Here is a 13,865-nt window from a genome sequence, read left to right as displayed (position 1 = left end):
GAGGTGATAATTTTCTCTATTGGAATTTGGCTTTCTGTAAAAAACACACTGTGTACTACCCATCTACCTGGTTTAGCTCTTTCCTCCCTCCCTTCCTTCCTTTCTTCATTCCGTGAAACTGATTCTCACTGTGTCACCTAAGCTGGCTTCACACTCAACTCTCCCTGCTGTGTCTGTCTCCCAGTGAGTGCCAGGCTGCCGCCTGTCCTAAGAGTTGTCACTGTAGTCCAGTGAGTGCCAGGCTGCTGCCTGTCCTAAGAGTCGTCACTCTAGTGCAGTGAGTGCCAGGCTGCCGCCTGTCCTAAGAGTCACTCTAGTGCAGTGAGTGCCAGGCTGCCGCCTGTCCTAAGAGTCGTCACTCTAGTCCAGTGAGTGCCAGGCTGCTGCCTGTCCTAAGAGTCGTCACTCTAGTGCAGTGAGTGCCAGGCTGCCGCCTGTCCTAAGAGTCACTCTAGTGCAGTGAGTGCCAGGCTGCCGCCTGTCCTAAGAGTCGTCACTCTAGTGCAGTGAGTGCCAGGCTGCCGCCTGTCCTAAGAGTCACTCTAGTGCAGTGAGTGCCAGGCTGCCGCCTGTCCTAAGAGTCACTCTAGTGCAGTGAGTGCCAGGCTGCCGCCTGTCCTAAGAGTCACTCTAGTGCAGTGAGTGCCAGGCTGCCGCCTGTCCTAAGAGTCACTCTAGTGCAGTGAGTGCCAGGCTGCCGCCTGTCCTAAGAGTCACTCTAGTGCAGTGAGTGCCAGGCTGCCGCCTGTCCTAAGAGTCACTCTAGTGCAGTGAGTGCCAGGCTGCCGCCTGTCCTAAGAGTCACTCTAGTGCAGTGAGTGCCAGGCTGCCGCCTGTCCTAAGAGTCACTCTAGTGCAGTGAGTGCCAGGCTGCCGCCTGTCCTAAGAGTCACTCTAGTGCAGTGAGTGCCAGGCTGCCGCCTGTCCTAAGAGTCACTCTAGTCCAGTGAGTGCCAGGCTGCCGCCTGTCCTAAGAGTCACTCTAGTGCAGTGAGTGCCAGGCTGCCGCCTGTCCTAAGAGTCACTCTAGTGCAGTGAGTGCCAGGCTGCCGCCTGTCCTAAGAGTCACTCTAGTGCAGTGAGTGCCAGGCTGCCGCCTGTCCTAAGAGTCACTCTAGTGCAGTGAGTGCCAGGCTGCCGCCTGTCCTAAGAGTCACTCTAGTCCAGTGAGTGCCAGGCTGCCGCCTGTCCTAAGAGTCACTCTAGTGCAGTGAGTGCCAGGCTGCCGCCTGTCCTAAGAGTCACTCTAGTGCAGTGAGTGCCAGGCTGCCGCCTGTCCTAAGAGTCACTCTAGTGCAGTGAGTGCCAGGCTGCCGCCTGTCCTAAGAGTCACTCTAGTGCAGTGAGTGCCAGGCTGCCGCCTGTCCTAAGAGTCACTCGAGTCCAGTGAGTGCCAGGCTGCTGCCTGTCCTAAGAGTCGTCACTCTAGTCCTAGCCGACCAGTCATAGTGTCACCATCACCCACATTTGGGTATTCTTTTCTCTCTGTGTACTCCCCCTCTTAAGTGCCATTTCTCTCCTTTGCCCCTCAGTGGACTTGAAGTTGCATCAGGTCATTAAATGTTTCTTGAATTCAGCTAGGCATGATGGCGCACACCTTTGTTCTCAACACTGGGGAGGCAGAGGCAGGTGGCTCTAGGTGAGTTTGAAGCCAGCCTGGTCTTCATAGTCAAATGAGTTTCAAGCCAGCCAGAGCAACATGGTGAGCCCTTGCCTCACAACAAACACATAACAAAACCAAGAGTAAATCTTCTTTGAATTCAACTAGCATATGTCATCGTCTCTGTTTTCTTAGCACTACCAACTGTTTGTCCCTATGACCTGAGGTAGCTTTCAAGTTGTGGCTCTTCTTCTAAGCAAGCTTTGTCCAAGGATAGGGTGCTGCTCCAGGCCTGTTCCCGTTGGGCCCCGGGCATTGCTTGGGATAGAATAAGCATTCAGCGCATACTTGCTGACTTGGGCTTCATTTGATTTCTTTTTTTTTTTTCTTTCTTGTGCTTAGATCATTCAGTCTTTGGTGTTCCTGCTGTTGGCCACACTCTTCAGTGCACTGACTGGTTTGCCATGGAGTCTGTATAATACTTTTGTGATAGAAGAAAAACACGGCTTCAATCACCAGGTATAATAGAAATCGTTAGGGTTTCTGTGCTACAGTCCTGTGCAGGCTGCAGTTTAGATATAGTTTGCTATGTTAGAGCATGAATCAACTGAGGAGAAAGAAGCCACAGAGATAGTGAAGACCTTACTCTATGTCTTAATAGAACCCTGACTGAGTTTCCAGCTAATGTTAATTATACTCTGCTTTAAACTATGAAATACAAGACTTGCTTATTGTCCTAGGTTGCATGTGTTCACTTACCGTTGTCTTAAAAGCAAACCTTGGTTTTGCTTGGTTAACAGTGGAATTTTTTTTTTCCAGACTTTGGAGTTTTTTATGAAAGACGCAATCAAAAAATTTATTGTGACTCAATGTATTTTATTGCCTGTGTCTTCCCTTCTGCTTTACATTATTAAAATTGGAGGTGACTACTTTTTTATTTATGCTTGGCTGTTCACATTAGTTGTTTCTCTGGTAAGTAAAATCTTTGCTTCATTTTTCTTTTTTCTTTTATTCATTTATTTGGGAATTTCATATACAAATACTACATCTACATTCTTCTCTCCCGCCTTCCCCTCCAGCTCTTCCCATGTCTCTCCCACGCCCTCTCACACTCATGGCCTCTTAGTCATTAACTATCTCATTTTGGTTTTTGTTTTGTTTTTTGTTTTGTTTTGTTTTTTCCTCCCCCACCCCCTCCAGACAGGGTTTCTCTGTGTAGCCTTGACTGCCCTGGACTTGCTTTGTAGACCGGGTTGGACTCGAACTCACAGCGATCCGCCTGCCTCTACCCCCTGAGTGCTGGGATTAAAGGCGTGCGCCACCATGTCCGGCTGTTGTTGTTGTAAGAAGCATCTTGTTCTTTAGTTCAGGCTGACCCAAAGCTACTATGTAACCTAGGCTGGCCTCAAATTCATGACAATCCTCCTGCCTCAGACTCCTGAGTGCTGAGATTATAGGCGTGTACTCCCATGCTGCTCCTTTTCTTTGCCCGCTCCTTGCTCTCCCCTTCTCCTCTTCCCCACTCTCCATCCTTCCCTTTTTTCTTTTCTTTCCCTTTTCTCTTCGTGGCTGCCACCTCTTATCCTTCCCTCTCTCTTTCCTCTTCCCTTTTCCTCCTACCCCGTTTTCTTCCTTTACATCTTTGTTTCTTTCTCTGTTTCTCCCACTGTAAACTGCTTCATCACAGCGACAACCACACAGTCCAGTGTCACGTTCACAGCCCTAGTAAAGACCATCTACCTTCACTGCTGATGAGGTGGCTTCCGTCGGCCTGTGTGGTGGGATCAAGATCAGGAAATGGGCTAGTTGGGTTTACAGATACCTGTAGTATGACCAATTGAAGTGAAAACAAAGACTGAGGAAATACTCCAGAAGTGCCGTTTCATCCAGAGGAAACAAGAGTGTGTGTTTTAGTGCCAAGAATCCCCAAGAAATGGCTATTGACCAGGCCCGGAGTTCTCAGTCACTGTTAGTGGCATTTTCTTCTAAAATTAAGTCGAGTTTCTCACTGTGTTACTACCACACTGCTGTTTTGATTTAACTTACTAAACAGATACTGTCTTGGGCATTGGTTTGATGAACAGAATTCTATCACACAATTGAATTTTTAATAATGAGCAGTTCTGTTACTTATTTTTCAGGTTCTTGTCACGATTTATGCTGATTATATTGCCCCTTTGTTTGACAAATTTACACCTCTACCGGAAGGAAAGCTTAAACAGGAAATTGAAGTGATGGCAAAGAGTATTGACTTCCCTTTGACTAAGGTGTATGTTGTTGAAGGTAAGGCTACCTAAGGGGAGCGGAGTGGTTTGAGTACTTAATTCTTAAATCAGTCTTTAATGTTTGTTTCAAATTTATTACTTACGGGGCTGGAGAGATGGCTCAGCAGTTAAGAGCACTGACTGCTCTTCCAGAGGTCCTGAGTTCAAGTCCCAGAAACCACATGGTGGCTCACAACCATCTATAATAAGATCTGATATCCTCTTCTGGCCTGTGGGTGCATATGCAGACAAAGCACTGTATACATAATAATAAATAAATGAACCTTTAAATATAGGATAAAGTTTTGCATTTGGCTTTATAAGATTTATAAAATCTGAACTAGAAAGATGAGTCAGCACTTAAGAACCCTGAATGCGCCTTTAATCTCAGCACTCGGGAGGCAGAGGCAGGTAGATTGCTGTGAGTTCGAGGCCAGCCTGGTCTGCAAAGCAAGTCTAGGACAGCGAAGGCTACACAGAGAAACCTTGTCTTGAAAAAAAAAAACAAAAACCTGGATGCTCTTCTAGAGGAGCTCAGCACCCACACAGTGGCTCACAATTGCCTGGAACATAAATTTTTAAAAATAAAGAAAAAAAAAGATTTACAGGAACATATGACATCTTCCAGGATAGAAACTGGTAGCCTGATACCAGATCCTGTCCTGTCTACAACTCTGTCTGGTTAATTATACAGCACTGTTTTCAATCATTGGCCATGGAGAGACGCAAATGGGTTAGAAAGATGTAGGTATTGAAGCCGGGTATGGTGGCATACACCTTTAATCCTAGCACTTGGGAGGCTGAGGCAGGTGGATCACTATAAATTCAAGGCCAGCCTGGTCTAAAGCCAGTCCAGGACAGCCATGTCCCGAAACCCTGTCTTGAAAGAAAAAAAAAGTTTTTATTTCTGTGTTAGTATTGAAATACCTTTAAATAGCATCTTAGTCACAGTTCTGTGAGAGGTAGTGTTTTAAGAAGAACTTCTTAATGATAGCTACAAAATCTCCAGAAAACAGTTTACCAACCTTGGAAAGTGGGCTTTCAGATGGGTAGCTGAGTTCAGAATCACAGGGTAGAACCAGGATGGGGACGTCACTGTTGCTGCCACTGCAGAGCCCTTTAATCAAGGCTTATATAACTTAGCCTCCCTAATAAAGGGCTTCTGAGGACCTGAGTGTGATCTCCAGAACCCATATAAAAACGCCTTGTAAGCTGGGCGTTGGTGGCTCATGCCTGAATTCCCAGCACTCAGGGAGGCAGAGGCAGGAGGATCACTGTGACTTTTGAGTCCAGCCGGGTCTACAAAGCCAGTCCAGGACAGCCAGGACTACAGAGAGAAACAAAGTGCCTTGTGTAGTAGCACTCTGTGGTATTCCCTGAGCTGTGGAGGTGGAGGCCCGAGGATCCCTGGGCCACTGGCCAGCCCGCCCAGCCTAAATAATGAGCTCCAGGCAGATAGGAAGCCTTATCTCAGAGGAAGTGGATGGCATTGTGAGGATAACACCTGAGATTGTTCTGTGGCCTCCACATGCACACATATACATGTGCACACTTATGTGCACCTACACACACAAATACATTTTTTACAAAGTAGAAAAGGCTGGAGAGATGGCTTAGCGGTCAAGAGCACTTGTCGCTCTTTCAGAGGACCCAAATTCAATTCCCAGCATCCACTTGGTGACTTAGAACTATAACTCCAATACTGGGGGATCTGCCACCCTCTTCTGGCCTCTTAGGCACCACACACACCCATACATATAAAAAAATAAATAAATGTAAACATAAATTCAAATTTTTTGTTTGTTTGTTTTCTCAAGATAGGATTTCTCTGTGTAGCCTTGACTATCCTGGACTTGCTTTGTAGATCAGACTGGCCTCAAACTCACAGCGATCCTCCTGCCACTGCTGGGATTAAAGGCATGCGCCACTAATGCCAGGCTAAATACTTTTTGGTTGTTATTGTTTGCATTTGTTTTGTTTTGTTTTTAGTAGCCATAACGTCCCTGCTACTGGCAGCTGCAGAGTGAAATCTTGACTGCTTTCCTCTTTTTGTGATTCTCTGACTATTCAGAACTCCTAGGGCTGCATCTCACCCACTAAGCCAGTGTATGGGGCTACTTGCCAGGAGTTGCTAAGGAAGCAAATACCTGGCTTTTAGGTTTCCCAAATGAGAAGCAGTCTCTTAAGACCTTCATTGTATGAAATTCCCTGAATTCTGAAAGGAGATTCCAGTAATAAACAGGGGAAGGGCAAAAATAAACATCTAGGGACTTGGAGAGGTGGCTGAGCAGTTAAGAACACTTGCTGCTCTTCCAGAGGCCCAGAGTTTGGTTCCCAGTACCCACATTGGGGGGCTTACAACCACCTGTAACTCCAGCCCCAGGGGTCCTTTGCCCTTTTTGGTCTCTGCAGGCACTCACACACATGTGTATATATTCATACACATCCATAAAAACTTCTTTAAATCCGAAAAAAATCCCAACAAATAATGGTGGAGAGATGACCCAGTGAGTGAAGGCACTTGCCACCAAGCCTGGGGACTGAACTCATCCCCGGAACTCACTCAGATTGTCCTCTGAACTCCACACATGAGCCATGGTGCATGTGTGCATACACACAAAAGTAAGTAATCAAACCTGGAGAGTTGGATTAGGAGTGCTTCCCCACAATCATGAGGCATAGAGTTTGGATCCAAGCAACCTCCTAGTGAGTACAAGGTTCACGATCACCTGTGTCTGCAACTCAAGGGCTCTGACATCTTTCCTCCGACACCACACACACATGCACACATTAATTAATTAAAATTTTAAATCCCTTAAAGAATACAAGTTGAGATCTGTCCCAGGGCCCTGTAGCCACACATTGTTGGAAACCCCTCATAGGGTAACTGGTTTTGCCCTTCACCACAGGACCGTTTCCCAGGTCTATGAGAAGGGACTGCAAGGCAGCTAATAGGACGTAGGAAAGTCCAGCTCCTCATCCTGAGTGACAGCTGACAAATGAGTACGAGCTGGGCTTGCTCATGGTCAGAGGACAGGCTGCACTGAAAAGCAGGCAGATCCCTCTAGCCTAAAAGCAATCCTAAAGGAAACTGCATAAAGTGAGAATCTAAAGATCTTAGATGGGAATTTTGAAGTTTTCTCCAGCGCTCAGAATTCAGGTCAGGCAGGAGAAGTCCAAGCAGGCTGGAATGATAGCAGGTTTCTTACAAGGCTGTCTTGAAGAGAAATCTTGCATTCAAGGTTAGGAGGAACTAAGGTAGCCTTATTGGGCAAAAGAAGGAATCATAACTTATGAGTTTCTTTTCTCTTTTAGAAGATTTTTATGGGTTTTATTTTTTAGATTTTTATTTTTATGTGTATGCATGTTTTGTTCAAATGGATGTCTGTGTATCACATGTGTGCTTGGTGCACTCGGAGATCAGAAGAGAGCATTGGATCCCTAGACCCACTGGAACTGGAGTTAATGGTTGGTTGTGAGTGACCATATGGGTGCCGGAATAGACCTTGGTCCTCTGCGAGAACAAGTGCTCTAACCACTAAGCCATCTCCCCAGCCCCATGAGTGTCCTTAAGTAAAAATGTATTTACTTTAAATAATTCTGCCTATTGTACTTAAAAGAAATGCTTTTATTTACAAAAATCAGCATATATTTTTGGTTTAGAATTTAGTATTTTCTGTAGAAGTAAGAAAGAATACATTTAGCACTTAAAAAATAGAATTAATAAATATATCCATAGACTTCCAGTGTGGACATGCCAAACAGGCAGCTGCATTCACAAGTCTGAGGTTTCAGAGAGAGGCCAGTGCTCAGAATGAAGGTTTGGAAGTCTCTGGCATATGCTTGGTCTTTAAGGCCAAAGATGAGGGCAACACCAGGCTCAGAGTTGGCAGAGGAGGAATAGACAGCATCGAAGCTGTGTTCCAGGAGGGCATGCTCACCTGTGTCAGGCGCTGCCCAAGGTCCTGTCTAGAGCAAAGGGTGAAGAAGATACAGGTGGCACCACCTTTCATGCACACGAAGTTTTTACACTGAGAGTTCTCAGTGCATTACTTCACTATTTTCCTGGTATGGTTAGTCCAGTTAGTACACAAGCATTATTGAATATAAGCTGCTTGTCAGACAGAGTAGTACAAAAAGTTCACAGTGTAATACAAAGACTCCTAAACCTTAATTATATAAGGAGTTCCTGGAAAGTTTTGTATGGACAGGTTTCTGGCTTCCACTCCTAGAGATTCTGACTTAGGAGGTGTTTCCAGTGTCTGATTTTTGATGTGGATATCCCTTGAACCCTACTTGAAGAAGCTGGACCAATGGAAACTATAAAGATAGCAGTTTTATTTGTCTGTGTATGACCTGATCACCCCCATCAAGTTTCAGATGACATCTAAAGTTTTGAACTAATGTTACAAGTGTGAAATGAGGACTGGGAATATAACTTAGTAGAATGCTTCCCTAGCAATCCTGAGGCCCTAGGCTTCTTCCTCATTAAAAACAAGAACAACAACAAAGTATGAGAGGCAGGAGCGAGGGCTAGGCAGGTAATTGTGCCTGTTGCTCTTGCAGTGCAACTAGATTTGGTTGCTAGCACTCATGAGTGACCCACAACTGTAACTCCAGATCCAGGGGATCCAATACATTCTTCTGGCCTCACGGGCACCCATACACATGTGTACACACACACACATACACACACACACACACACACACACACACACACACACACACACACACACACACACACACACCAAAAGCATTATGAGACTGATAGCAAAGTTTGCCCTAGTACTGACAAAATAGGACATGTGTTTGGCTTTCACTTACAGGCAACTACACCAAAAAAAAAAAGATCCTGCAATGCAATAAATAATAATAACTGCTACTTATTGAGGCTTTACTTTATTATAAACATACTGCCAAGATTGTTATATTAGAAATATGAAGGGCCGGGCGTGGTGGCGCACGCCTTTAATCCCAGCACTTGGGAGGCAGAGGCAGGCGGATCGCTGTGAGTTCGAGGCCAGCCTGGTCTACAAAGCAAGTCCAGGACAGCCAAGGCTACACAGAGAGACCCTGTCTCGAAAAACCAAAAAAAAAAAAAAAAAAATATGAGGGCTGGAGATCTGACTCAGTGGTTAAGAGTACTGTGCTCTTCTAGAAAACCTAGGTTCAATTCCCAGCACCCTCATGGCAGCTTTACAACTGTAAAAACTGTAACTCCTGTTCCAGGAGATCTGACAGCCTCACACAAACATAAATATAGACAAAACACCAAAGCACATAAAAATAAATTATTAGAAAGAAATATGAGCCAGGTTTAATCCCAGCACTCAGGAGGCAGAGGCAGGAGGATCTCTTGAGTTCGAGGCCAGCCTGGTCCACAGAACAAGATCTAGAACAGCCAAGGCTGCACAGAGAAACCGTCTCTCAGAAAAAGAAAAAAGAAATATGAGTTGATGCATGGGCAGGAAGGTGGCTCAGTTGGCAGAGTGCTTGCCTAGCTTGCCCAAGACCCAGGCTTTCATACCCAGCACCACATAAACTTTCTGTTGTGGCCCACACCTGTAAACCCAGCCTGCGCCTGGAAGATGGAAACAGGAGGATCAGAAGTTCAGCATCATAGCATTGGTGAAAGGCCTGGCATACATAAGCCCACAGTGGGGAAAAAAGTCAAATATATATATTAACCTTTAGTTTTTAATTAGTGTGTATGCGTGTATCTGATTATGGGAGATCAGAGGCATCGAAACTGGAACTGAAGTTACATGTGGTTGTGAGCCACCCAATGGCTGCTAGGAACTGTCCTCTGCAAGAGCAGTAGGCACTCTGAAAGGACGAGCCTTCTCCACAGCCCCTCGCTGCTCCTGGCCTCTACCAGCCCCTGCACACACTGACAAACAACTCATATAAACAAGCACACATACATAAATAAAAATCATTTAAAAAATAGAAATGAATAGGTGTAAAATTTCGCATTCTGGGGCTGGAGAGATGGCTCAGAGGTTAAGAGCACTGTCTGCTCTTCTAGAGGTCCTGAGTTCAAATCCCAGCAACCGCATGGTGGCTCACAACCATCTATAATGAGATCTGATGCCCTCTTCTGGCCTGCAGGCATACATGTAGGCAGAACACAGTATATATAATAAATAAAACTTTTTTTAAAAATTCATTTTCTTTAAGAACTTCCAAGTTCTCAAAAAATGCTTTGTCATTTCTTTATTTCAATACATATATACTTAAGTAATTGTAGCGTTTAATGTGGGTGGAGGTATGTTGTTACAGTATCTCATGAGGCATATTAGCCTTGCTTCCTAAAGAGGAGACTAGAGCTTTAAAATGTTCCTAAATTTTTACATTTGATACATGCCAAAGCCAGAATTTGAGCTCAGAGTCTGTGCTCTGTATTCACTCACTAAACAATGAAGAACATTTGGGAATTGAAGAAATGCATAAAGGCCAAAGTAATCTCAAGCACAGCTCAGGAACTCTCAGCCTCTGTTGAAAATTTAGGTATGTTTTCTTCGTCTTACAGAGTTTCTTTCTGATAATAGATGTCTGCTTAAAAAACAAACCCCCTGGAGCAGAGGCGAACAGCCCACACTTCTGGGCCGTCATGCACTCACCCCTTCCTTTGGTGTTTTTCTCAGAGCCTTGGGTGTGTGCCTTTCTGCTACCTGCATATTTTTTGATAATATGATAACCTTATACATGTGTGGCATTTTGTATTCTTCACGATACTTTGGTGAGGTTTTCTCTTGGTAAATTCCATGCAGATATATATATTTTTTCTGGCTGCTTAAAATTCGATTCTATAAGCCAGGCTCAGTGGTGCACGCCTATAATCCCAGCTGTGAGTTCGAGGCCAGCCTGATCTACAAAGTGAGTCCAGAACAGCCAAGGCTCCACAGAGAAACCCTGTCTTGAAAAAAACCAAAAGTAAATAAATATATAAATACATAAATAATAAAATAAAATTCTGTCCCCTAGCTTTACCACAGTTTAATCATTTCAAGCTGTTGGGTATGTAGGTGTGTCTCTGTTACTACAAACCAGGGGACATAGTGGAGCTGCTCCACTGCTGCTAATGGTTTATATTCAGTTTGTCTCTGGGTATTGGACAGCTTGAAAACGTTAATGCCCTTTCCATTGGTTCAAAGGAGCGAAGATGTTTTAATTCTGTTCCGTGCTTTGGGCTGTCTCTTCCTTAGGATCTAAGCGCTCTTCCCACAGCAATGCTTACTTTTATGGCTTCTTCAAGAACAAGAGAATAGTTTTGTTTGACACTCTACTAGAGGAGTACTCTATACTAAACAAAGACAACCAGGAGGAGGCTGGCATGGAACCCCGAAATGATGGCGAAGGGGACAGTGAAGAAGTAAAAGCTAAAGTGAAAGTGAGTTCTGTTTTCCTCGGAGAATTTGACCTAGTTTTTATATAGTTTCTTTGACAGATCATAATAATACCAGTTTCTGTGCTATGGTGGAGTTCACAGAGACCACCAAACAAGTACTGCCGTCCTTTTAAAGTTTTGCTGTTTGGGAGAAATAGCTACCATTAGCACATGCTAAACTGCCTTGCAGGCTTTCAGATGTACATATTGATATTGAAAGATTTTGTTTTAACAATCATGTAAGTGTGTGTGAGTGTGTGCGCCCGCGGGCGCACGCACGCACGCACAAGCCATGGCATACATGGAAATCAGGACAACTTGTAGGAGTTGATTCTCTCCTACTTCTGTAGGCCCTGGGGATTGAACTCAGATAGTCAGGATTGGTAACACTTGCTGTGGAGTATCCATCAGAGAAGACACAGGTTTAAGCCAATAAAAGCCTTTGTTAGCCAGCTGGCAACTCCACTCGGTATAATCAGTGTAGCCCCAGTGTAGTTCTGAGCCCTTTTAGGGTGAACTTTTGAGCATAAAAACTGTACAGAGTTGACATGCTTCAGCTAACAAGAACAGTCGGCCAGAAGCGAACTACAGAAGCCAAAGAGCAAGGTTAGTGCATTGAGAGACTCCCAGAACTATGGACTTGGATGGGTTAAGTCTTTGCTTTCATGTGGGCTGAGTTTTATGGCCTGAATGGCACTTCTACCATGGAACCAGTTGTTCTGAGACCTGGGGCCGGGTACAGCAATCACCTTTACCCCGTGAGCCCTCCAGTTGCCCTTATTCCTTTTATGTTTATGATAAAAGAAATTCTGCAGACAAAATGAGGAGATGAACCTTAGTTTTTAGTATAACTGATACATAGATTTAGTAGGCTTTACTGGCTTTACTTTGGCAGTAGGCAGAGTTAAGACCTAGTCCTGTCATTTAGTCACTGACGATCCTTGGGTACATTATGTATCAATTTTGTTTTTAACATTTGCTTATGAAATATGTGCTCTGTACTTAACTGCTTTGCTTGGCATTAAACATACAAAAGTAGTCCAGGGATGGTGGAACACACCTTTAGTCTCAGCACCCAGAGACAGGTGATTCAGAGCTAGCCTGGTCTACAGAGCAAGTGCTAGCCTTTCAAAAGTATACAAGAGTAGGGACTGGGAATGTGACTTAGTGAAGTGCTCACCTAGCAAGCACAAGGCCTAAATTCAGTGCATAGCACCAAATAAACCAGTCATAATGGCTCACACCTATAATCCCAGCACTCAGTAGGTGGAGGCAGGAGGATCAGTTCAAGCTTGTTTTTACTTCTATACTATAAGTTCAGGGCCAGCCTGGGATATGTGAGGTGCTTTCTCAAAATTGGGGAAAAAAAATTTTTTTTGAAGAGAAGTTCAATCTTTATAAACTTACAGTGTAAAGGGTAAGTGGTCGGTCAAGCATCCTCCACTCTGATGCTGGGAAGGATGCCGTAGCTGTAAGACCCCAGGGAGCTCTTGCTCTCATACCACCCCCACCCCTGGAAAAAAACGATACTGGGGAGTATAAGAGATGGTATTTTTTTTCTTTTGCTTTTTACTTTGTGTACATGTGCACACTCACGTGAGTGCATGTGTGTGAGTGGCATATGTGCGTGCCACAGCATGTTTCTAGAGCTCGGAGAACAATCTGTGCCAGCGATTCTCTACTCCCGCCTCCTCATGAGTTCCAAGGATCAAAATCAGGTCCCCAGACTCACTGACAACGGCCTTTACCCATCAAGCTATCTCACCGGCCCAGGAAAACTTTCCTGGTTTTGTTTGTTTTTGAGGCAGAGACTCTATACATAACCCTGGCTGCCCTGGAACTCACTATGTAGACCAGGCTGGCCTCAAACTCAGAGATCCACCCATCTTTGCCTCCCAAGAGGTATTAATGGCCTGTGCTGCCATGCCACGTCTCAAGTAAATCTTCTTAAATTGGACCTGAGAATCTAAAACATTGTTGGCTGAGGTCAGCTAATGCTGACTAATAGAATTTGAAAGTTCTAAGAATAAATGAATGAGCTGGGAAGCAAGAAATAATAATAATCTTCAGATACAACCCCCGGTGGTGATATGTGGGATTGCATGTGTCCTTGTTTTGGTATCATGTGAGCTGATGTTCGATCTCTACTCACTCACTAGCTATGTAAGTCTGGGCAAGTAATTTAAGCGTTTCAGCCGTTTCATTCCTTCAGGCAGAGGGAGGGAGGCCACAGCATTTCTCAACCTTGGCATTACCAGACTGCAGAGTATCTTGTTGTGATGCTTTGCAGCATCGCTGGCCTGTCCCCAATAGAGATCAGGGTCCCCTCTCTTACACACTCACATAATACAACCAAATTACTCCCAGACACTTACCAGATAGTCTTGGGTGGGAGTAGGGTGGAGTGAGAATGCTGTGAGATCTCTCATGGTTAGGAAATCCTGGTGTAAAGATGCTCACCTTTTAGAGTTATGAGGTGAAACTATAAAACACCAGTGAACTCGCTCATGCTTTTCTCTGTAAGTGCTGGAAGGTAATGACTGTCATTTGAGCATCTGTTTTGATTTTAAAGGGATGATCTAGTAAGGTAGACTGTGATGACCGTAGAAGA

General features: G+C 44.6%; 1 protein-coding gene across 1 annotated transcript in view; it reads left to right on the top strand.

The window, feature by feature from the left end:
* ZMPSTE24 (zinc metallopeptidase STE24) overlaps positions 1-13,865 on the top strand; it is a 44,999-nt gene that overhangs the window by 16,423 nt on the left and 14,711 nt on the right. Inside the window, exons 4-7 of the mRNA XM_084784882.1 lie at positions 2,003-2,119; positions 2,420-2,572; positions 3,742-3,883; positions 11,073-11,257. Coding sequence (XP_084641008.1) covers positions 2,003-2,119; positions 2,420-2,572; positions 3,742-3,883; positions 11,073-11,257 — 597 coding nt within the window. The remainder of the gene's footprint in view (positions 1-2,002; positions 2,120-2,419; positions 2,573-3,741; positions 3,884-11,072; positions 11,258-13,865) is intronic.

Source organism: Acomys minous (genome assembly GCF_964271855.1).
Source record: "Acomys minous genome assembly, chromosome: 6".
Classification (NCBI taxonomy): domain Eukaryota; kingdom Metazoa; phylum Chordata; class Mammalia; order Rodentia; family Muridae; genus Acomys; species Acomys minous.
The sequence above is the reverse complement of the archived record's forward strand: the minus strand, read 5'-3'. Positions and strand labels throughout refer to the sequence as shown.